This window comes from Trichosurus vulpecula, chromosome 3 (assembly GCF_011100635.1).
Source record: "Trichosurus vulpecula isolate mTriVul1 chromosome 3, mTriVul1.pri, whole genome shotgun sequence".
In the NCBI taxonomy this organism is placed as follows: domain Eukaryota; kingdom Metazoa; phylum Chordata; class Mammalia; order Diprotodontia; family Phalangeridae; genus Trichosurus; species Trichosurus vulpecula.
The window spans coordinates 194,973,517-194,998,721 of record NC_050575.1 but is presented as its reverse complement, the minus strand read 5'-3'; the positions used below and the strand labels follow the sequence as shown (position 1 = coordinate 194,998,721).

The 25,205-nt window shown below is 40.8% G+C and overlaps 1 protein-coding gene across 2 annotated transcripts; it reads right to left on the bottom strand.

Annotated features, from left to right (window-relative positions):
* Positions 1-221: 221 nt before the first annotated feature.
* On the bottom strand, positions 222-22,486 carry LOC118844580 (1,25-dihydroxyvitamin D(3) 24-hydroxylase, mitochondrial). 2 transcript variants are annotated; one of them, XM_036752493.1, is made up of 12 exons: positions 22,232-22,486; positions 21,391-21,581; positions 20,085-20,178; positions 17,905-18,001; positions 14,981-15,072; positions 13,365-13,476; positions 9,927-10,072; positions 3,683-3,849; positions 2,962-3,040; positions 2,241-2,438; positions 1,997-2,117; positions 222-332 (listed from the first exon to the last, which is right to left on the bottom strand). In XM_036752493.1, exons 1-11 carry the CDS (start codon positions 22,484-22,486, stop codon positions 2,007-2,009), a joined length of 1,542 nt encoding a protein of 513 aa, XP_036608388.1. In that variant the 3' UTR covers positions 222-332; positions 1,997-2,006. The 2 variants fall into 2 exon arrangements, with proteins under 2 accessions (XP_036608388.1, XP_036608389.1); XM_036752494.1 differs by lacking the exons at positions 222-332; positions 2,241-2,438 and having other exon boundaries at positions 2,007-2,117.
* Positions 22,487-25,205: the final 2,719 nt, after the last annotated feature.

Here is a 25,205-nt window from a genome sequence, read left to right as displayed (position 1 = left end):
TCTTTAGACAGTAATAATTGCTTTTAGTTACTACTGACCTGACAGAGAAATAAAATACCCTGTATTCCAGCATTCAATATAGTTTCCTGAGTTGGTTATAGTAAAAATAAATACTATCATTCATACATAAACTAGAATTATTGGAAAGACTATATTGGAGAAAAGAATATCCACTCAGTGTAGGGATGAAATGCCCTGTGGATGCCATCTGCTGCTCTTGAAAAGTAGTCTTTCCATTGGTCAGTGAGTAGCTTGAACACCAATCTTGAGCGTAAGCAAAATATAATGATGATGTCCTTGGTACTCAGTAGAGAAACTGAAGAATAATTAGGCTGCAATTATAGATCAAAGAGAAATATTTAAATGAGGGGAATGTAGCACAAGCTAGTAGTTATTCTTCTTCCTGGACTTTATATGTGGCTGTTCATAGATCATCAAGAACGGCCATTGGCTTTTCCTGAGGGTATAGCTCACAATGACAGCAGGTCCTCCCTCCCTTGTCCCCCTTCCCTCTCCCAATAAAAAAGTTACAAATGGCTGTAACTCTTTCATTCCTGAGATGAGATCTAACCCCATTTCCTATGTGACAAATCTAACAAGGATTCAGAAGAGATAAGAAATATTTGTGTGCGTGTGTGCATGTGTGCGTGTGTGTGTGTGTGTGTGTGTGTGTGTGTGTGGTAGTATTGGAGAGGGAAATGAAGTAGGAGTTTGGTCTTAGCTCAGTGAGTTTTTCCTATAACTCCATGTTTACTTAATAAATAATAAGAATAATTTATATTTCTATAATAATTATCACTTATACTGCTTAAAGGTTACGGATCATTTCCCTTACAACTCCACAAGGTACATAGTATATGTGTGATTATGCCCACTTCATGGATGAAGAGAACTGAGTAACTCAGATTTACATGGACTACTAAAACTGGTTATGTGTTTTTCTTACAACCACCTATGAGGTTGGTAGTATTGTTATCTTTATTTTACAGAAGAAGAAACTGAGGCTCAGAGATGAGCAGTGACTTCCTATGATCACAACACTGGTAAGAGGAAGAGCTAGAGCTTGAATCTAGATTTCTTGACTTCAATTTCAGTGCAATTCCCCAAATTTGCTAATCAACCTATTGCCTCCTAATTGGTAATCAGTTCCTTTATCTGTCCAATGAGTCAGTTGAACTAGATGTTTTACTGCCTGGGACTGTGAAATAGTTTCTAGAAGTGTCCTAGAAGTGGGAGAAACCATGTAATTCTGGACAGCTAGGGAGGAAAATAGATACCTGAAAGGGCAGTGACAATCAGCATACAAAAGGAATGGGGGGAGGTACTGAAGGGATGGGAGAACAGAAGAAGGGGGATGGAATAATTCACATTTCTATGGTTCTATACAGTTCACAAAGGCTTTTTCTTGAAACAAGTCTATAATGTAGGTCATATAGGTATTATTACTCCAATTTTATAATTAAAGAAACTGAGTCTCATAGAGATCAAAATGACAACACAGGAGCATAAATTTAAAGCTGAAAAAGACCTCAGAAGACATTGAATCCAACCTCATCATTTTACATACAAGGAAACTGAGGTTCAGGGACATAAAGTGACTTGTCCAGGTTACCTAGCTAGTAAGTGTTTAAGGCAGGACTTGAATTCAGATCTTCCTGAAACCAAGAATTTTTCCTATTAAAGGCTGTAATACTTGAAGGTAACATTTAATATGACACAGGTTAGTAAAAATAGTAAAAATTCTGAACTTCAAGACCTGGTTTCTTGTCCTGGCTTTCACACTTAATACTTGTGTTATCCTGGACAAATCACTCCTTCCATCACCAACCTCGGATTCAATTCTCTCTTCTTGGAAAGTGATGACAATTATACTAACAATTCTTCACTTCATAGAGTGGTGATGAAAGTACTGCATTTAAATGGGAATTATCACCATTATGTCAAAGCTCAGCACTCTTTCCCCTATTTCATGGAAGAGAACATGACAGTCACTCACCTGAAGCACCTCATCGTGCCAAGAAAGCTATGGGAAGTTCCCGGTTGGGGACCAGAATGCCCAGGTGCAGCATTTCCACTGGCTTGTTGTCTAAGGCTACAATCTCATATTTTTGTATAATCTGGAACACATGATGACAGAGAGAGAGAATTACCCACTGTCTTTCCTTCCTTGCAGAACCATCCAAGACTCATTGTGACAGAAATTCTTGACCAGGAAAGAAGTTTCAAGAGGTTAGTTTTACCCAACAAAGAGCCAAATGGAGCTGGAGTTCAGCTAAGCGCCGCCCAATGCACATCCTCTTCCCGATGCCAAATGGAAGGTGAGCAAAAGGATGGATTTTCTTCTTTTCCTGAAGCCAACGTTCTGGTCTATACTGACTCCAGTCTTCAAAATTTTCTTCATTACATCCCAAGAACTGAGTATTTAACATTAAAACTGTCTAAAAATACAGACAACATTCATGTTAATCAAATAGGAAGGTTTAGCAGTGGTAAAAATACTACTATTACTACTACTGCTACTGCTACTACTGCTACAACTACTTCTGATAACACATAATTTAGCTTTTTTCAAAGTGTTTTCTCATAACAACTCTCTGAGATGGGTGGCATAAGTGTTATCACCCTTTTTACAAAAGTAGAAAGTCAGGCCTCAGAGAGGTGGAATGACTTGTCCCAGGTCACATGGCTAGTAAGTTTCACAGCTAGAACACCACCAGAGCCCCTTTGGCTTTAAATCCAATGCCCTTTCTTCAATACTATACTTCCTCTCATCAATATTTGTATGTCCAACAATTAACATGCAGCCCCTCTAAATAATAATTTTAACCTTCAACATGACAATTTCCCCTTTCATCTGAATTGGCACTCTCTTGGAAGACAGCTGTTAAAAGCCCTGTCTACCTCTCTTTAGAAGTCTCTTTCAAATACCTGCTAATAATAAAACCCCTAAATTCTACTCACCCCCTTGGGTAGTGCATAGTCTCCAAGAATTGTTTCTTGGTCAAGAGTCCTAGTTGTAAATGGCACAGATGGCGTTAACCTAAAAAACCAAGTACAGGTTATCAAAGTTGGGTAGTGATTAAATTTTATATAAATTTAGATCCTGATCAAATAAATCAGGCAGTGTGGTGCTGTGAAAAGATATTTGACTTGTGGGTCAAAGGACTCCCAGCATTCCTGGAAGCATTGTTATTATTGTTGTTTTGAACTTAGAGATGAAAAATAGAACTCATAAGACTTCCCCAGCCTTTCATGAAAAGTGGAGCACAAGAATGGAATTCAAAGGTTCATAAGATTTAGAGATGGAAAGGATTTTAGGGATCTCACTGTCTCATTTGTTATGTGAGTAAACTGAAGCCCGAAGAGTTGTGACTTTGTCAAGACCATTTGGTTAGCAAAGAGCTGTGTCAGAATTTGAACCTAACGTTTCTGATTCCAAAACCAGTCCACTTCTCACAATGCCTCAAGGCCTCCTTAAATTCTGTTTTCATAAACTAACTTTCATTTTTCAAATCCATCTGGGATGCTCTAGCTATGGAAGGGGCAGGAAAGGGAGGGAAAGAACAAATGTGTGTGGGGGGGGTTGAGATATTAAATCATGAGGCAATAAGGCAAAAAGGAATGTTTTACCACAACTTAGATGATAAGATTATGTTTCTGGCAGTGGGCTTATGGATTTTACCTCATTGATTCTTTTAGGCAGGCTTTTAAATAAGGCATATTCTTCAAGTCCTCTGCTTTGGGTGTCCGTTGCTCAGGCAAAACTCTCTCTATTTCCTCAAGAAGCTTCTTCTGTGCCAGGGGATTTCGAGATAAATTATACAGAACCCACAATAAGCTGTTGGCTGTCTGAAATGTAAATAGGCACCATCATTGAGGCAGGCAGGTGGTATGGTGAAAAGAACACAGAACTTTGCATTGAAAAGACCTGAGTTCAAAGAAGGTAATGATTACTTCCGGGGGTGGAGCCAAGATGGAGGCTGGAGAGCAGGGATTTGCATGAGCTGCCCACCACGTCCCTCCAAAAACCTATAAAAATGGCTCTGAACAAATTCTAAAACTGTAGAACCCACAAAATAGCAGAGGGAAGCAGGGATCCAGCCCAGGACAGCCTGGATGGTCGCTGGATAAGATCTATCGTGCACGGAGTGGAGGGGAGCAGAGCACAGTGTGGGAGGCAGCAGGATGAACCAGACCAGGAGCTGGGTAGGACAGGCCCTAGCACCCTGAATCAATGAACTGTGGCAGTTACCAGACTTCTCAACTCACAAACACCAAAGACAACAGAGAAGATTAGTGGGAAAAGCTGCGGGGGACAGAGTTCACTGTTCAGTCACTGCCCCAGGGGCAGTGGGAGAGGTGCAGCTACAGAACTACAGCTGCAGTTACTTCCAGCCCCAGGCCCACATCGTGGGAGGAATTAAGTGGCGGATCAGAGCAGGAGTGCAGAGTCTGCTGAAGATTTGCATCAGGTCCGGGTTGGTGGTTCTTGAGGAAGGAGGAGTGCTGGGGTGGCAGAGCTGGCTGTATAGAAATAGCTCTGAAATCAATGGTGCATCCCCTCAAGCTTGGAGCAAAGTACTCTTTGCTCTACAAGCAGTCATACCCCGACGAAAAACTCAAGGGTCAAGTAAGTTGGCTGGGAACATGGCAAGGCAGCGAAAACACACCCAGATTCAGTCTCAGACTTTGGAATCTTTCCTTGGTGACAAAGAAGACCAAAACATACAGCCAGAAGAAGTCAACAAAGTCCTAGAGCCTATACCAAAAGCCTCCAAGAAAAACATGAACTGGTCTTAGGCCATGGAAGAGCTCAAAAAGGATTTGGAAAAGCAAGTTAGAGAAGTAGAGGAAAAATCGGGAAGAGAAATGAGAAGGATGCAAGAAAACCATGAAAAACAAGTCAATGACCTGCTAAAGGAGCCCCCCCAAAATACTGAAAAACTATTGAAGAAAACAACACTTTAAAAAATAGACTAACTCAAATGTCAAAAGAACTCCAAAAAGTCAATGAGGAGAAGAATGCCTTGAAAGGCAGAATTAGCCAAATGGAAAAGGAGGTCCAAAAGACCACTGAAGAAAATACTACCTTAAAAATGAGATTGGAGCAAGTGGAAGCTAGTGACTTGATGAGAAATCAAGATATTATAAAACAGAACCAAAGGAATGAAAAAATGGAAGACAATGTCAAATATCTCATTGGAAAAACCACTGACCTAGAAAATAGATCCAGGAGAGAGAATTTAAAAATTATTGGACTACCTGAAAGCCATGATCAAAAAAAGAGACTAGATATCATCTCTCAAGAAATTATCAAGGAGAATTGCCCTGATTTTCTAGAGCCAGAGGGTAAAATAGAAATTGAAAGAATCCACAGATTGCCTCCTGAAATAGATCCCAAAAAGAAAAAAAATGAAAAGACCTGAGTTCTAATTCTGCCTCCAACACTTACTTTGTAAAGTGCTTTGCAAACTTTAGTGTACTTATTATCTTAGGATCATAAGTTTAGAACTAGAAGAGACCTGAGAGTCCAACTTCCTCATTGTATATATAGGGAAACTGAGTCTCAAAGGGGGCAGAGATTTGCCCAAGGTCACACAGGTAGTAAATGCAGGGCTGAGATTCAAACCCCGTATCCACAAACTCTGAATCCTGCACTCTTTCCTCTACACTGTAGAGCCACAAGTAACTGCATTTAAAGAGCTTTTTGCTTTGAAGCCACCTACCGTCAGAACCCTTTGGATGTGATGGAAAGTTTATCTCTTTTCATTGTAAATTGCATTATAGAAGCATCCAGTTTTAAGCAAAAACAAGGTGTGATTTCTCAGCTTCTTCCAGGCATTTAAAATGTACCTCAATTTATACATCTTTGAGGAAAAGCATCTGTTATATAAATTGAGATACACTCAAGCCCCAAGCTGTGAATTTTTTTTCACATTCTTCTTATTAGCAGCTAAAGCAGCCATTTTAAAATGAGGAAAGGATATGCAGTAGGGGGTAGAGATGGTTGAGAGGCATGACAAAGACTGTTTGCTAATAAAGCTTTAAAATAAGGGTTTGAGTATGGAGGGATATGGGCAGCTGGGTGGCATGGAGTGGATAGAGCTATTGCCTAGGAGTCAGGAAGACTTATCTTTCTGAGTTCAAATCAGGCCTCAGACATTTCCTCTCTGTGTGACCCTGAGCAAGTCACTTAAGCCTGTTTGCCTTAGTTTCCTCATCTGAAGAAGGAAATGGCAAAATCTCTCCAGTATCTCTGCCAAGATCAACAACAAATGAAATGGTATGGTAGACAACAAGCTAACTACTAAGTTAGAAAGCCCTGGGCTCAACCTAGGCTCAAGGTCCATTTCTGATGTATAGCAGAAAGCCATCTTCGCATTTTATCTCTAACACTATAAATTATCGAACAGTTGTTGAACTACGCTAGCTGGTAGACGGCATTTTCTTACTGGGAGTTCCTTACACCACTGAAATCATAGGTCTGCACAATGCAATTAAGAAAAAGAGGTTACCTTATTCTGAAAATTCAATACAAATCCATGCAACAAAAATTTATTAAATGCCTACTGTGTACAAGGGATGACATAAAATAACATGATCTTTATCATCAAAGAGTTTACAATCTAATAGATTCATAACTCTCTCTTCTGGAAGTAAAAATTTATTTTAGGTAAATCACTTCCTCTCTTTTATCTTCAGTTTCCTTACCTGTAGAATGGGTATAGTTTTATCTACCTGCCTACCCCTCAGAGTAGTCATAAGAAAATCTCTGTGCTACTTATATGTGAACTACCAAAAAAAAATCCAGCTCTTTTTTTCTCATCCCCTGGAAAGTTAATTCCTACATAAACAAAGATGCTGCCCCTAACCACAGCTCCTACCAAAATATGAAATTCTGGCTTCTACTTGTTCTTAATAAAAGCTTGTTTCATTTTTTAAATGGCATCACTTATTGCTTTTCCAAAGGAAACTAGACAAGGAGGAGGGAAAAATGGCCCAGGCAGCAGCCTGTCCAGCCCTTTTGCAAAAATACATGCCAGGTTATGATGGTTTCAGTGAATAGTGTGTGGTGTCAGGCTTCAGTAGCTAAATTGGACAATATATTCCTCTGGAAATAGTCAGAGTGACCTCTCTACAGACCTTAATATACTCTCGCCAAGCGCCATGTACAGTTCTCTGAAAATACATATATGATGCCCAGACCAACAGCACATTGGGAGAGGGCTCAAAGCAAATCAGATTTATTATTTTTGGAACAGGAGGCTTTGATGGCAGGTTGTTTCAAGTCACAAGATTCTGGTGGTTGCAGCTGCAAATAAACTCTGGTGGAAGGCATTATTGTAATAGCCCAATTTGCAAAACAGGAAGAAGGCATAGCCACTACATTAGACATGCTTTCAAATTTCTCAGATTTACCAAATGTGACTTTCAGAATAGCCAGGCCAAAAAAAGAAACAGATTTAACCATATCAATAAGTCCCTCACCACAAGTACTCTCCAGGGTTTCCAAAGGACAGCTAACTGTAGGCTTCATCAAAAGTATCCAAGACAGGCTGCACTTTTCCACTGGGACCTGTCCTAGGAAACCTCATCAGTCCAACTAGCCTGGGCACCGAGTATGAGCCCATGAATAGTGAAAAAGAATGGATAATAGAAGAAGCTATTCTTTTCTTAACCCAGGTACCCAGCATTCCTGAGTCCAAAGCTGGCAATTGAGTTGAATTTACCCTCAACCTGGTTACAATTTTTAAAGTCAATACAGTGGGAAGCGCAGAAATAGCATCCAAGGATAAGCCCTCTACTATGATAGTGACCTCATCTCAGTTAACCAGAAGCATAAGAAACTAGAATAACATGTTAGCTCCCCTGAGGACAATTCTACTAAGCATCTTTACTTTTTCTATGTGAGAAATGTTATTTTTGCAAAGGAGCACAAAATGCAACAGAGAGAGGAAGAATGGAAGAACTATCAGTGTGGTTTGCCCAGAACTGAGTAGGGGAAGCAATGTTGAATTGAGGAGGGCTGCTATAATATAACTATAATATAATAACAACAGGAGATTGGGTCTAAACCTCTGATTTCATTGGTATAGGGAATTTCTGAATGAGGAAGCCCCCTTTCGGGAGGGTCAGCACCTCTTCTGAGAGTTATTTAGCACACTCAGAAATCAAGTTGCTTAAAGATTTACAGATGGGATGTGTCAAAGGCAGGACTGGAGCCCAAGGCTTTCTGACTCAGACTGGTTCTTTAGCCACAACACAGCCGTGGGTTCTCCAATAATTACAATAACAATAAATTTTTGTATTTATGGAGCACTTTAAGTGCATCTTCAATATTTAAAGAATCTGTGGTTTCATCAGTGGGAATATTCACCCAATAATGATGATGATGATAACAGTATTAATATTAATAGCTAACATTTATGTAGTTCCTACTAAGCACTACTCTACTAATTCGGATTGCAATGTCCTTATCACTTTGTAGAAACTAAGTTGCTCTGGTCAGAAAATTTCATTCCCTAGCCTCTGTTCCTTTGGTGCATTAGAAAGCATTTATTAAGGGCTCACTCTGTGCTAGGCACTCACTATGAAGTGTAGATACAAAGGAAGGCAAAACTATGGTTCCTGTCCTCAAGGAGTTAATCCTCTGATCAAAGAGACAACATATAAATAGGTCCATGCCAGATATCCACAGAGGAGATGGAAGGCAGTCTGAGAGTGAGGAGAGGGCACTAACAATGGGGGGTGGGACCCAGAAAGGCTTCCTGAAGAAGGTCGGGATTTTAGCTGAGTCCTAAAAGAAGCTGGGAAAACTAGGAGGCTGGAGTGCAGAGGGAGAGAGAGCATTTCAAGCATGGAGGACATCCAGTGCAAAGACTTGGAGTCCAGAAGGAGGCCAGCATTGCTGGATGGAAGCGAGCAAAGCGTAACAAGCCTAGGAAATTAGGAAGAGGGCAGGTTATGAATGCCAGAGGATATACATATACATATATATATATATATATATATAATTTATATATTTATTTATATATTCCTATAGAAAATATTTTCCCCTGTGTATAATATAATAGGAATAATATAGTAGGAAGCTTTGGAGTTTATTGTGTGTATGGGGAGGGGAGGGGAGTGATATAATCTTGACCAAGATTCACTTTGGCAGCTAAGTAGAGGATGGATTGAAATGGGGAGAGAATTGAGGCAAGGAGACCAGTTAGAAGGCTATTGGTAGCTCTATAAAACACGTATTACGCGGGACAAGAGTCCAATATCTAAAAAAATCCTTTACTTTAAATAAAATGTGAAATTTCTGTTCTGCAAAAGAGTCCATCTTTATCTACAGTAGTGGTTCTTAACCTAGGGTCTGTGAATTTCTTTTTTCAAATGTTCTTAGCTGTCTTCTAATATAGGCAGCTAGGTGGCGCAGTAGATAGGATGTTGGGCCTGGCAATAGGAAAAACTGAGTTCAAATATAGCCTGACACTTACAAGCTCTGTGACCTGTGTAAGTTACTTAACCTCTGTTCCCCTCAGTTTCTCCAAATATAAAATGAAGATAATAGCACCTACCTCCTAGAGTTGTTGTAAGGATAAAATGAAATATTTAAGTGCTCACCGCAGTGCCTACCATGTAGTAGGTACTATGTAAATGCTAGTTATTATTATTTCATATAGTTAGTTTCCTTTGTGAACCTATGTATCTGATTTTATACATTTAAGATTACTGTTCTAAGAAGGTGTCCATAGTCTTGTCCAGGCTGCTAAATTGGTTCAAGACACAAAAAAGGTTAAGAGCCCTCGAGCCATAGAATTCATGGTTAAAAACAAACAAAAAACCAAAACAAAAGAAAACAAAAAAGCTGGTCTGGCTGGAGCATCCACATGACTGTTTAGTCCACCTGTAGAAGAGACAAACATGGGCCTTACCGTTTCGACTGCGCCTAGCTGGAGTTCTGTAACAGCTGCATACAGCTCCTTTTTAGAAAGCTGATTCTGGTGATAAATATCACAAAGAAAATCCTCACTGGGGTTCTCTGAGTGTTTTTCCAGTCGATTGTTGACGCATGATTTGACTGTAGGAAGAGGAGAGAAGTGAGAGAGAATTGAGGTTATACAATTATCATTAAGATAGGAGAAGAGCCCTCAAATTAAAATCCCAATCCAAGATTTTCTCTGCAGCAGAATGTAATTCAAATGGAGAATAACAAGTAATACAATGGAGAATGACAAGATCTTTCCATTCAATTCAACAAACATTTAAGTGGCTACACTATTATCAATTAATCAGGATACTTACTATATGCTCTGGGTACTGTGCTAAGCACTGGGGATCCAAGGGAAAAAATAAATGAATAAGCTGTTTCCTTCAAGGAGCTTCTGTTCTACCTGGGGAAGTTCATATACCATGAAGAAGACATACAATATCTTCAATTTCGTTTTGTGCCAACACACCATGTTTGTTCAATGTCTTCCTCTATAAAATGCATATTAAATGGGACAATTTCTCAGATTCCTTCAATTCCTTCCAGCTTTTCATAGATTGGTCTTATGAAGTACCAGCTATATGCCTGGCACTATACTAGGCACTCCAAACACATTTTTGTTGTTATTATTCGGTCGTTTCAGTCATATCCAACTCTTCGTGACCCCATTTGGGGTTTTCTTGGCAAAGATGCTGGTGTGGTTTGCCATTTCTTTCTCCAGTTGATGAGGAACTGAGGCAAACAGGGTTAAATGACTTGCCCAGAGTCACACTGCTAGTAAGTTTCTGAGGCCAGATTTGAACTTACGAAGATGAATTTTCCTGATTCCAAGCCCAGTGCTCTATCCATTGTGCTATCTAGTTGCCCTTCCAAACACATACTAGACCTTGTGCCTGGTAGAAAGTTCTTTTCCCAAAGCACATTTGCATTCCATTAGTTACATTTTTATGTGTTTCATTGTTATTTCTAAGGACCTAGTGGTACAAAAGTCCTGGCAGATCCCTAATAGGAGCAGAAAAGATCAGCTCATAGCCAAGGCAGGGTCTGAAACTCTTGCCCCCCAATAGAATAGTACCTGTATTCAGTATCCTGGACCATGTGCTGCCAAGCAGGCATGGCCAGAGGTTCATTCTCCTGCTTCCTACATCCTCTCTACCCCCCCAGTTTCAGGGCCTTCTGTGGGTAGATGTTAGGGAAGGCAAAGCTGACATATAATATGTCTGTGGCTGGAGTTGATTCTCTTGCCTTACATTTATAGGCTCATGGACCTTGAAGCTCCACAGAAGCCATCTAATTCAATAATAATGATGAAGACAATGAGACCCAGGAGAATTAAATAACTTGTCCAAGGATCCACAGGTAGAAAACGCCCGAGGTGGGGTTTGAGCCCAGGTTTGGTCCCATCAGACATCACCACCAGCCTGATGTGTTGGAGATGACTTGACTACAGGAGGAACTTGTGCTCATTTGAAATGAAAGCACAACCGAGTTACCAATCATGACTGGAGGAGAAAGTGCTGCCTTAGAGAGGTTTCTGTCCACTTTGAAGACCCAAGAAGTTCTAATCTAGACTCCCCTTTTTCATGAAGGAGGCAAATCTTATGCCTGCCTCTTAGGCAAAGTAGTTAACATAATGAGAATAAAGAATAATTCAACTGCAGAAGGAAGCCTTCAATTTTATGTGCTATTACTACCCCCATTTGCAGAGGAGGAAATAGGCTGACACAAGGTAAGAGAATTTCACGGTCTAATTTGAGTCTGAGGTACGATTCAAACTCAGATCTTCTTGACTCCAAATCCAGTACTCTATCCACTACACCATCTGATGAAGTGGATAGAAAGCTGGCCTTGGAGCCAAGAAGACCTGGGTTCAAGTCTTACTTTTGACACATACTGGCTGTGTGACCGTGGGCAAGTCACTTAACCTTTCAAAGCTCCTCACAATTCTTGAAGACTATAAGTTGTGGAGAAGATGTCTACTAGAATTGGCAAAGGGGATTTACTGATCTGGGAGTTCTCTATACCAGTGAAATTACAAGTCTGGTCCCTATCCCTAAAATGGTTATAATAATCATTGTACTTGTCCATTAAAGTCCTGCACTGATTATTCCTTATGGGATAGCAGGGACTATGGGCTCTTGAAGGCTATGCCAATAGAGTATGAGCACTCATAGGACTTCCAATCCTGGAAGCCAGAAGTACAGGCCTGGACTTGATTAGGCTTGGACTTGTCTATCATCTGAGGCCAAGCCTAAGGAAATGCACAAAGTACATCACCAGAAGGTCACAGAATCATAGAATTTGGAGCTTCAAGGGAACTTAGAAGTCATTAAATCCAACCTCTCCATTTTAATGATGAAGAAACTGAGGCCCAGAGAGCCTCAAATAACTTGTCCAAGGACACAAATAATAAATATCAGAAGGAGGATTTGAGTCCAGGTCCCCTGACTCCAAACCTGTTATTCTCCACTGTAATGTATTTCCATTCTTCAGCCACAATAATTCATGAAGAACATCTATTGAGCTTAGAGTGTTTGTGGGGTTTTTTTTTGTCAGTGATGGGAATGTCCACACTGAAGTCACCATAATGTTTTTCAAAGTGTCAAGGTAAGCCCTGCCTTCCCTATCTCACAGATTTGCTATTAACATTAAATGAGGTTAAAAGAGTCACTAAATCCAATCTTCTTGTTTTATAAATAAGAAAACAGGCCTAGATTTGCTTAAGTCATAGGACAGTTAGTAGCAGAGTTGGGCTTCAAACTCAGGTCCTCTGAATCACAGGATCACAGATTTAGGGCAGAAAAGGACCTTAGAAGTTACTTAGTCAGATCTCCTTATTTAACAGGGTAGTAAACTGGGGCCACTGAAGGGAAGTGACTTTCCTAGGAACTCTAGAGTATCAGAGATAGGATTTGAACTCAGGCCCTCTGTCTATAAATGTAGAATGCTTTCTACTATGCCAGATTGCCTTACCTCCAAGTCCTGTTCTTCTCCCCTGTGTAATACTATCTCCTCTGTTTAAAGAGCTTTATAACAGTAAAGCATGATCTGAATGTACATTCATGTTATTACTTAACACAGAAATAGTTATCATTCTTTAATAGGGAATCTGGGGTAGAGAAAGGAAGAAGAAGCCTACTCTCTGACCTAAAGGATTCTATATTGTGCTACTTATTATTTTTTCTATGGAAGGCTCTGCTGCCATGATGTTGTCAGATCTCAAGAGAAAGGCAGAAGAAGGTCAAGGAACAACAAAATGAGTGAGGGCAGGCCAGTGAGGAAGGCTGGGCAAAGAAGGGAAACAGCATCTTCAAAAGGGCTGCCTAAGCTGCATCTATCAGGGAGAGGATCCAGTCAGGCCTTCAGGGGAGGACCTTCTCACCTGATTTAAAGATGCTGTCCCAGGCCCGAGTGTGCATCTGCCAGACCTTGGTGTTCAGGGCTTTGTGAAGCTCCACTGGGGTCACCATCATTCTCCCAAAAGTGCTCATCATCTGTGAGAAAGCAAACATGTCTCCATTCCTTGCCCTTCCAAAGAGAACCAGGGCATTCTGCATGTTGGTGAAAACCTAGACTCTCAAGAGTTGGAATGAACCTCAGAGGGCATATGGTCATAGGACAGGGTGGTAGGGATGGTATCTGTTATTCCTTTCGAAGGAAGAAAGTCCCTCTACCAATTCAGTTCATCACCTTATCAGAGAATGGCCTAACCCTAGAACAATGTTCAAATAGAAGTGGATCCCTACTGGCCTCATATTGACTTAGAAAACCTCAAATTAACATCATCTATGTTATATTGTTTTCTTATCTACTTTGTTAAACATTTCCTGGTTACATTTTAACCTGGTTCAGGCCCAGGGAGACTCAGCCAGGATGCATCAGGAGTGGGACTTGAATCTAGGCCTCCCTGACTTCTTGAGTTTGGCTCTCTTTGTGCCACCCTCTGCTGCCAGAATTTAAAAGTAATTTAATTAAATTTTAAAAAAAATATGCTAAAACTTTGATAGACTTAGCTTTTCTCAGCATTGCAATGATCAAAGGCAGTTCCAAAAGACTCATGATAGAAAATGTTCTCCACACACAGAGAAAGAACTATGCAGGAGTCTGAATGCAGATCAAAGCATAGTATTTTCTCTCTATTTTTTCTTTCTCATGGTTTTCCCCTTTGGTTCTCATTCTTCTTTACAACATGACTAATGTGGAAATAAGTCTAATATGATCGTATATGTATAGCCTATATCAGATTTGTGCTGTCTTGGGGAGGTGGAAGGGGAAGGAGGGGGAGGAAATTTAGAACTCAGAATCTTATGCAGGTGAATGTTGAAAACTAAAAATAAATACATTTTTAAACAGGTTAAAAAAAGTATGCTAAAAATTGAATCCTTCCTGGATGAAAGTGCATATGAATCCTCACTTTAGATCAGTTATAACTAGAAGCAAACACTATTTCTACTGTGATTGATACAAACTGTAATCAACCCCTCAAAGTTCTGAAACTGGTGGTGTTCATCTTGTATCTTTGTTCCCAAACCTTCCTCTACCATCAGAGAATAGATCTAGAGCTGTAAGGGACTTCCAAAACTATCTAATCCAATTCCCTCATTTCACTGATGAGGAAACTGAGCCCAAGGAGGTTAAGTGCCCTTGCCAAGGTCACACGGGTAGAAAATGGCAGAGCCAGGATTTGAACCCAGGTCTTCTGGCTCCAAATTCAGAATTCTTTGTACTATATATATGATACAGTGCACGTGTCCTACATGTAGTCCTACATCTAGTACATATTTCCTAAAGTGACTAGAGGACCCTGAAGAGGATGGAATATGATTTAATTTCTGCAAAAGATTCTTACCAAATCAATTCTGATTCAGTAGATATAATAGATTCCACAGAGTTATTTTGATACTTCTCACTCAAAACAATTAAGAGATATATAATTTCACAATTCAATTTGGCAATTTAGCTCCACCCAGGAAAACCACACATCCAACATATTCTTACTGTTTTGATGGATGTAATGAAGTTCAAAGCATCATCACTGGCATTGTTCTGCAGCAGTCCAAATCTCTTTTCATACAACACTAGGCAAATACCTGTTATTTAAAAGGAGCATGGGTGTTACACAATAGCAGCAACCCTGGAGTCTGTGATTATCTAACTATTAAAGGTTCAGTTCTGTCTCCTGTAGAAGCTTTGGCTTTTCCAAGGACAGACAGAGAAGCCAAGAACTCTATGGCCTTTCACGGCCTGGTGCAAAGTAAGGAAAACAAACTGAGGGAAGTGGTAGGATCTCTGCAAGTGAAGGGCTTACCTCAGCTCTGTGGTGAGAAATCAGCCCCTCTTCCAAGGGCTCTACTTGCCTAGAAATTCCTTGTTGGAATAAGACTGAGTTTAGGATTCCCGTCATTTACTCAGGATGACAATTAAGATGGTACTCAAAAACACTGCAAGGCTAGGTCTGTCTGATGTCACTAGCTCATCTCTCATGGTATAGACACTTTTTGATCCTCCTATCTACACAGTCAAAGGGAATTCTACTCATTAATAGAGTAAATAATCCTGAACACTAAAATGAAGGAATGCAAGAGAAGTCACATCTCTCCTGTGACTTAGGAGACACCAGCATGGTTCACCAGAAGAATCAAGAGTTGAGAAGTTAAGGAGGAAATGTTTTTGTTCTTTTTTAAAGCAGTTCAAAGTTCTCATTCCATCAGCTTCTACAACCTTGAAACTTTCATTCATCCCCTGCTAGCCGGAAGGAATGTTTCCCTCCTTGGACCTTGCAGGGCACTTGGTAGCTCTGTTGGGCACTTAACCATGCTCAAAACTGAATTGGAGTTTAACTATTTGTGTTTCTGTTTTAGTTCTTCTGCAAAGTTGTGACATTCTTGAGGGCAAAGGGCTAAATCTTATTCAGCTTTCTATCTTAAATGTCTATTACAGGGACTTGTACAGAATGAAGCTTAATAAATATTTGCTCAATTGAAATTAATAATAATTCTAGCATTTATATAATACTTCAAGGTTTGCAATGGGCTTTACAAATATTAATTCACTTGATACCTACAACAACCTTGGGAGATAGGTACAATTGTTATCCCCATTTTACAGATGAGGAAACTGAGGCAGACTTGCCCAGGGTTAAGTGACTTGCCGAGAATCACAGAGCTAGTAAATGTCAGAAGATGGATTGGAACTCAAGTCTTCCTGACTCCAAGTCCAGAGCTCTATATACTTTGTCACCTCCCTGAATCTATATTATTTAAGGCTAGGGTTCTTAATCTAGCATCTAATTTAGTATTTTGATAACTTTATTTCAAAGTATTTGGTTTCCTTTGTAACCCTGTCTTTTTATCTTATCCATTTAAAAACATTATTCTGAAGAGTCCATCTGTTTCACCATATTGCCATAGGGGTACATGACACATAAAAACCCAAGAACTCCTGGCTTAAAGCATATGTCTATGTATGAACACGATACATAATAACAGACAACTAGTCTCTCTGAATGTTAGTTATCATCAGCATCTTCATCTATGGGGATATTCTTGTAATGGGAGGAATAGGACAATCTGATCTCTAGGGTCCCAAATAACATGAAAATCTTTGTCCCTTCACTTCAACACCCTCAATGAAAAATAGATTGGCATTAGAGATTGCTCTTTAATGAAAATACGTACTAACAAATATACTGCTCCCTCATTTAGCGTCCCAGGAAATAACTAGGAAAAGGGCATTCTTGTAAAATATTGTAATAGAAAACATACTTTTTTATGGTGGGCTGGTCTATCCATAATGGCAATAAACCTTATCTAAACACAAAATGAAATAATAATAGTTTGCATTTATACATCACTTTAAGGCTTAAAAAGCATCACAATAAGTCTGTGAGGAAGGTAAGCCAAGAGTTATTCCATTCTGCAAATGACGAAACTAAGGGGCAGAAAAATTAAGTGATTTGCCCAGAGTTAAAGAAATGGAGAGTGTTGAAAGCAAGACTTAAATTCAGGTCTTCCGACCCAAAGACCATCCTTCTTTCTACTGTTTCACACCACCTTGTTAATGGTTCCATCTCAATACTTAAAATCAATATGGCTCTGTGAGTGGCAGAAGCTGGAATATTGATTTCTCTCTTCCTTATATACTGTGTCTGTTACATGTTATGCAAAACAGACCCACATAGTCTTTGGATTGGAACATGCCCATAGGATCTTCAAGTAGGAATACATACCTTCTCTTATTTTTTTTTTGCATTGTCATTTTAGATTTGATACTATGCCAGTATAAATGGGCATCTCCAAATAAACTGACAAGGTTTAATTCCCTAGACTTTCCGACTTCTCCAGTTTTCTTGGTGTGCTTAAGGAACAATATAGTATGAATGTGAAAAAGTTGAGACGTTGTCTCCTTTAATGGAAGAGAAAGGGCTAACATTAGATTAGGTGATAGGCAACCATAGGTTTGGGACTCAGCTAGTTTTAACACTAGCCCTTTGATATTGGGTAAGGCACTTTAACAGAATCTCAGTTTTCTCTCCTCTAAAATAGGAAAAATACTTTTCCTATCTACCTTATCATACCTAGTGAGATAATATTTGTCATTTGCTTTCCAACCAAAAAAATTCTATGTACATGGCAGAATGGGGTAGTGGATAGAATACTGAACTTGGAAGCAGGAGGACCTGAGACAGAATCCTACCTTTGACATTTACTGCTGTGGGACTCTGGGCAAATCACTTAATATCTCCAAAGCTCAGTTTTCTGAATGGAGATGATAATAATAGCACCTGTGTTAGAGTGTTAAAAGGGTAAAATGCAAAAATGTACATAAAATGTCTTGTAAACCCTAAAGCTAGGTATTGTGATAAGCAACACCACCACCAGATCCTTAGTTCTTTATATGAAAAAAATTCTTTAAAAGCTTACTTTCAAATGACCATTTGTTCAGTTCACTATATAAGTCGTCAATTTGGCCATTTTCATTACAGAGATCATCTATTCTTTTCATAAAGTCCACCAAGACCTAAGAAACAAGAACACATGGAAAGAACAAACACCATTTATGGCATCATAGGCTTAATTCAGTTCTTGTGGCATTTGATACTCATGAGGTTCCCTTTTTCCCCCAAAGTAAACTAATTATATATTTCCAGAAGAGCCCACCTTGTCCTCCAAACAAGTCTTGTCATCTGGGACTTTTAAAGATTTCCTGCAAATACCCACAGATCGAGTTTCAGCTTTTGATCTAAAAATGATGCTTGCAATTTAAGAAAAGGAAAATATTGACTCTTAATCTCAATGGTAGACTAAGGGATAATCACCCAAAAGGTTAGCTGACTAACTGCTGAGATATTGTAACTATTTTGCGGTCTGCCACTTCTTTATTTGGAAAATAACTTTTCATAGATTTGATCTAGTGGAAAAAAATTCTGATCTGGGAGTCAGTCAGGAGATCTGAGTTCTAGTTTGGCTAATTCAAGTAATGCTGCTACTTGTTGTGCAACTTTGGGCAAGGCATCTGATCCCTCTAAGCCTGTTTCCTCCCCAGTAAAGTGAGGGGTTTGTTGTTGTTGTTCAGTAGTGTCTGACTCTTCGTGTCCCCATTTGGGGTTTTCTTGGCAAAGAAAACTGGAGTGGTTTGCCATCTCCTTCTCCAGCTCATTTTACAGGTAAGGAAACTGAGGCAAACAGGGTTGAGTGACTTGCCCAGGGTCACACAGCTAGTAAGTGTCTGAAGCTGGATTTGAACTTAGGAAGATGAGTCTTCCTAATTCCAAGCCCAGTAACCTATCCACTGCATCTCCTAGCTGCCCAAAGTGAGGGGAGCGACCAAGATTCCGAGCTCCTTTCCAGCTCTAGTTCAAGGATTTTTAAAAGTGGATGATCAAATCAAACAAAATGTCCACACACCACAGTGCTAAAACCTCATAAGTGGTGGGTGGTATAAAGAGCCCCTTTGTTACTTGTATACACTGTATTTAACAACACTCAAATGCTTTCCCTTGGAAACATATAGTAACTTTTGTGTGGCTTGCACTTCCTGATACATTGATATCTCAATTAGCCAGAGAAACCTAGAAAAGTCACTTCAGTTCTTAAACCTGATAACTCAAGATTTCCTTGAGATAAATGGTAAGAAGAGTACCTTGGCGAGGCATACCAATTCTCAAAGTTTTGTTACTAACTTTTTTCTTTAGGATGAGACCCTTGATTTCATTGGTATAGGGAACTCCGAGTAAGGAGACTATCAATAGTACTTTCTCTGCAACTTACAGTATAAAAGGGTTGCATTTGTCACTACAAGGTTAGGTGCCAACCTGGAATATGTCTCTTTCTAGAGAGATAGTGCTAAAAGTTGTTAGGTTTATATCAGATTTTATTTAGATCTTATGCAACTTAAGAAATGCTCAGGAATACAAATACATAATTATTTCCTATTTATCCTGTGGGGCAGGTAGGCCTGGAGTCAGGAAGACCTGGGTTCAAATCCAACCTCAGATACTTACTAGCTGTGTGACTCTGGGCAAGTCGCTTAACCTGTGCCTAAGTTTCCCCAACTACAAAATGGTGTTTGACAGCAGCACCTACTTCCCAGAGTTGTGAAGAGATTATATTTGTAAAAAGGGCTTGGCACAATGCCTGGCACATAGTAGGTACTATATATAGAAATACTTATTCTATCCTCCTCCCCACTTCACCCAAGGACTAACATATAACATCTTAAAGCAAAGGTATCTTCTTTAATTAAAGATGAATTCACGTCAGGTATGCCCAAATATTTATTTTCCTGAGCATTTCTTAAGTGGCATGGGATCTAAATGAAATCTAATACAAACCTAACAACTTTTAGCACTATCTCTCTGGAAAGAGACATATTCAAATTGATAGAATTCCTTGGAGAATTTGAGGTAAAAAAAATCACTTCTGCATAAATTGCTTGGATATTTTTCAAAGGTGTTTGAGGGGGAAGGAAAGAAGGATTTCCTTTGATTTCTCTAAAAACTGGTCTCATTTATAAAGCATGCCTTATGGATCACACCTTTGTTTTCATAAACTTCTCATTATTTCCAGGAGCACAGGCAAGGGGCAGCCTTAGTAACAAGTACCTCATTGATTTTCTCATCCAGCTTCATAATTTCTGTGGGCTTCATTAGCTTTTTTTGAAAGGCACTCCTTACTCTCTGCCAATCTTTCCCTTCCCTGAGGAAAAAAGAAAATGTTATTTAAAACAAAAGAAGGGACACCTCTGAGTCTAAAAATTCATCATAGCTCAAATCAAACAGTTTTAAAACAAATTATCTGTATAATTTAGACAAAAGCCTAAATTATGTAGACCATTTAGACAGCATGACTTGGTGAATAAAGTTCTAGACCTAGAGTTAGGAAGACCCAAATACAAATCCTGACCGGATCCTTGCTAGGAGTAAGATCATAAGCAAATCACTAATGTCTCTTGCCCTCAGTTTCCCCTTTGGTAAATGGAGATAATATTATATGTAATGGCCACCTCACATGGTAGTTGTGAGGCTCAAATGAGATCATATAGGTAAAGTGCTCTGTAAACTTTAAGGAGCAATATAAATGAAGTTGTTTTATGGTGGTTGTTATTTCCTCTTGGGACCAGTTTGCTCAGGAGGATGGAAGAATATTCACTCATGGTCTAAAAATGTGCTTGGGTGAGAAGTCAAGAAAGTCTGATTCAGAGATGATGTTTTCCCCTCACTTTGTAAGCCAAAACAGGAAAGGTACATTGGGCAGAATTGGGAGACTTGGTTTTGAGGCAAATTGTCTCTGGATCTCCTAAGAGAGACTGATCTCTGCAAACTCAAATAATCCCAGCAAGTCTTTCTTACAGCCCACTGTGAGGTAGCTCTGGCCATATCCAGGTCCAGCCCAGTGTGTCTTCCCTACTGGTCCCTTCTTCTCTCCTTCCCCTTTGTCAGGAATTTGCAGGTGTTTCCAAATGTTCCTCTGCAGCTTTCTCCCCTCATATCCATGGCTCTTAAAATCTGGTTAATCTGTCCTCATTAGGTTAGAATTTCCAGCTAATCCAGGTCAAGGTCTCACTGATTCTGCAGATAATGAGTTCCCTATCTTCTTCTTCTCCTAATTACAGAGGGATCAGGAACCCCACATGAACAGTTTCTTCCAGATAGGGCACTCCATGTCTGGAAAGTCTTATGACTTTGGAACACAGGGCTTTAGAGTTTAAAAGGACTTTATTGGTCATCCTTTAGTTTTACAGCGAGGGAAATGAGGCCTAAGACACCAATTCAACTTCAACAGTTTTGTCTTGCTTCCCATATTCCTGTCTGACTATCTCTCGAGGCTCCTCAATAAAATCCCAGGAATGGACCCTTTTCTGTGCCTTCAGCAAGGGGAAGTACAATGGGATTGTAGTCCCAGACTTACAGAATCAGCAGCCCATAGCCCTCATTTCTGTAGTCACGATAGGCTTTCCAGGGTTTGATTTCCAGTCGTTGGGGGTACACGCTCTCCTTCCGATAGAGTGCCTCCAGCAGACATGGGGAACCCAAGTGGACAGAGTCGAAGGAGCCCAGCTTCATGCGGAAAATCTTGCCAAACTTCTTATGGTACCCTGCCTGGAAAAAAGGTTTGACAGGTGTTGGGGGTGTGTGTGTGTGGCTGGAAGTGGGGAGGGTGGGAGACAAGATTGGTAGCACTCTGCCCTCATCCAGATATGCTCTGAAAGAACGTTTGTTTTTTTCTCTCTGTCTCTGTCTCTCTCTGCCTCACTCTCTGTCTCTCTCTGTTTCTCCTTCTGTCTCTCTTTGTCTCTTTTTCCTTTCTCTCTCTGACTTCTCTCTCTCTCTCTCTCTCTCTCTCTCTCTCTCTCTCTCTCTCTCTCTCTCTCTCTCCCTCCCTTTCTCTCTGTTTCTCCTTCTGTCTCTGTCTGTCTCTCTTTGTCTCTCTCTATCTCTCTCTTCTATTTCTGTGTGTCTCCTCTCCCTCCCTCCCTGCCTTTCTCTCTGTCTCTGTTTCTCCTTCTGTCTCTCTTTGTCTCTCTGTCTCTGTCTCTCTCAGTCTCTCTATCTGTCTCTTCTGTCTCTCTATTTCCGTGTGTCTTCTCTCCTCTCCTCTGCTCTTCTCTACCATTTACTGTAGCTACTGGAGGACTGGGGTGCACAGACAGTTTGGAAGCTGGAGAGGATCTTGCCTGCTAAAACTCTTGGGAGAGTAGCTCTGGGCAGGTAGGGAGTAAGGCAAGGAGTCGGGGAGAAGGAACCCTTACCAGTGTATCATGCTGTTTCTTCAGGCCCCCATTCCAGAGGATTTCCGGCAGGCTGCCCAGGAGGGGCCAGTTGGTTGGACCGGGCAGTGCAGATGCGGTCTGCACCTCGCTGGGTACCATCAGAGGGCAGATCGGTGGCACTTCGGGAGGTTGGGGGGAGCACACGGAGGATGTGACAGGTCGAGGAGGATGCCTGAGCTCACCTATTTGCTTCAGGAAGGCAGCGACATAGCGGGCTTTCCTGGGGCTTCCCATGGCTTCCAGGGACAGAAGTAGTTTGAGCAGGTGAGAGGAAGAGTAGTGTGGGTTTGTATGTGTGCGGATATGTGTGGGAGAGAAGCTGAAAGTGTCAGAGGAGCTGGGGATGCGGATCCAAAGAGGTTTGGAGGACTGAGGAGAAAAGCACGAAATTGGGGATAGGCAGGTATGTGAAGAGGAGAGGAGTAGCCAAGCAAGGTGAAGGTATTGAAAGATGCTCAGAGCTGGAGTAGCGACTAAATTGCAGCTGCCCCAGGGTTCAGAGGGAGAAAGGAGACACCGGTGCCGGGCTGTGGTGCCAGCGGACAGCTCTAGGCACAGCGTGCTCTGCACACAGGGGACTTCTTTGCTGTCTGGTTTGTTTGTCTATCTAGAGATGTCTGCCTAGGGGCTGGAGTCAGGACCTGCCGCCAAAGTGGTGCTGGACGTGAGGGATGCTGCTCCTGGCGCTGTCGTTTTCTCCCCTACGCGGAGGACTCCTATGGCTAGGAAAGGATGTACTGGTATTTATGGAGTTGGGGCAAGCTGGCCGGACTCCCCAGGATGGCCAATGAGAGGGCGGGGTGCCGCGGGGTGGGCCCGATTTGGCGTGGTTTGGCCTGCTGGAGCCACAGGTGGGAGGAGTACCGAGGGGCGGGATGGGCAACCCGAGAGGTGAGGGAGGTCATTCAGGTCTAGAACAGCTGGCTCAGGTGTGTATATTGCTGAGACCTAGTTTCCTGTTCACCTCCTTCTTCTCCCCCCTCCCCCCGGCAGATGACTCTGGGGCTCCACCCGGGAGAGCAGGAGGGGAAGGGAGGAGAAGCTGAAACTCGAAGTGGAGTTCAACGAGTGTATGCCCTCCTCCTCGTCCTCCTCCCTCCTCCTCTTCCAGCGGGCAAGAAGCAGCAGTAGCGGCAGCTGTGGCACTAGGAAATGTTGCACAATCCCCTTGCTATCCTTGAAGTAGGGGGAAGATTGTAGAAACTGGAACATCAAACCTTGCAAAGCGTCCAGCGGCTCACCCTGCTCACTGGGTGAGGGAAAGTGAAGATTTTCTCCAGTGTTGATGGCTTTTCTCCGAGGAAACTAGATCTGAAGCATCCCTTTCCCTCCTTCGCACCTACAAGATGTACGAGGCTTCAACTTTTTAAGCCTTTTTTGGGGGGGGGTTGAGAGTCCTGTCTTAACTTGCTGAGGAAGGTCCAGTCAAGTTTTTTTTTGGGGGGGGGGCGGGGTGGGAGGGTGGGAAGGTATTTCTCTTTATTTTTGGTTCCAGATAATGATGACATTTCGAGTCAAGGGAGTGGTTTAAGGTGGTGATTTGAAATTTGAAATTTTTGAAAAATTTTCTCGGGAAGCCACAGCCACTCTTGGTGTGATAATGGAAAGGCAAAGTTAGAAGACTGGTATGGGAAATACTTCCTTACCCACCTAAACAGGAAGTAAATTTTGTTTTTTAATTTTACATTCTCTCACTTTGACCTAGGATAAAACTACAATAATTAATCACAAAATCAAAGAGATGAAAAAGGATCTTTGAGTTCATCTAGCTCCACCTCTTCATTTCACAGATGAATTCACTCACTCCGGGAGAGAGGAAGTCGTTTGTACTTGGCTACTTAGCTGACAACCTGTTGTAATGGAGAGAAGCTTGAGCTTATAGTCAGGAGATCAGGATTCAAAACCTGTCTCTATTCTTATTAGTTGTGTGAGCTTGCTTGAGTCACTTGATCTCTGTAAGACTCATGCAAAATGAGGAGGTTGGAATAAATGCCCAAATCCTCTCCACCTCTAAATTTTATGATCCATTTTCTAACTCCAAGGCCAGCACTCATGCCAGGGGTCTCTACAGGATATCCGAGGAAAGTACTATCTCCATTACAAGGAAATTAGAGCAAAAGGCTGAATTATTTTTAATCAAAAAGTGTTTTAATTCCTTGGTTTCAAGTTTTTATATTTTTTTGGTTGGTTGCTAAAACAAGATAAAATAAAAACCTCTATGTTTTATCTTTAACTCCAATTTGTCCATTCAATTAAATTCAATTTTTTAAAATGTGTGGATTCTATGACAGGCAGTTTTCTGATGAAAAAATCAAAAGAATTTATAACCATATGAAAAAATGCTCAAAATCATTATTGATTAGAGAAATGCATAAAACAACCTTGTGATATTTTAGACCTATCAGATAGGGAAAATGATAGAAGGGGAAAGTGACAAATGTTGGCGGGGATGTGGAAAATTTGGGATCTTAATTCATTGTTGGTGGATCTGTGAGCTGATCCAACTATTTTGGAGTGTTAACAGAATTTTACTGGGCCAGTCTCTAACCTGAGAATGACAAAATGGCAGGCCAGAGACGAAGTGCCAGTAATCAGGTAGTCTTTAAGTAATTAGTTTTATTACGAGGAACAGATTTGCAAATCGGGAATTCTCCTGACCAGAATTCTACCTTACTGAAGTGAAGACAGAAGTTATATACATAAATCACAAGTGGGAAGGGAGGGGAGAAGTTGGATCACAAACAATTGTTCCCAGGGCCAGAGTGGTTTCCCATCACAAGCCCACAAATGGAAGATAATATAACAATTCTGGAGTCCTGTGGGAGCAATATTGATCAAGTCCTTGGGGGTTATTACTTGGTGGGTCATAGGACCAGAGTTCTGGAACAGGAACAGGTTCTACAGTCTTTGATTTGCTTCACTCCAGGTGCTGGCAGAAGGATGCCAGTGAGTG

What these genes read in the sequence shown, in the direction of transcription:
- LOC118844580 (XM_036752493.1), bottom strand. Translation starts at nt 22,486, where the DNA reads ATGGGAAGCCCCAGGAAAGCCCGCTATGTCGCTGCCTTCCTGAAGCAA. An exon ending in AGAAACAGCATGATACACTG is followed by an intron (nt 21,582 to 22,231) that starts GTAAGGGTTCCT and finishes CCTTTTTTCCAG; the next exon opens with GCAGGGTACCATAAGAAGTT. An exon ending in GGACAGCATCTTTAAATCAG is followed by an intron (nt 10,073 to 13,364) that starts GTGAGAAGGTCC and finishes CTCTTCCTACAG; the next exon opens with TCAAATCATGCGTCAACAAT.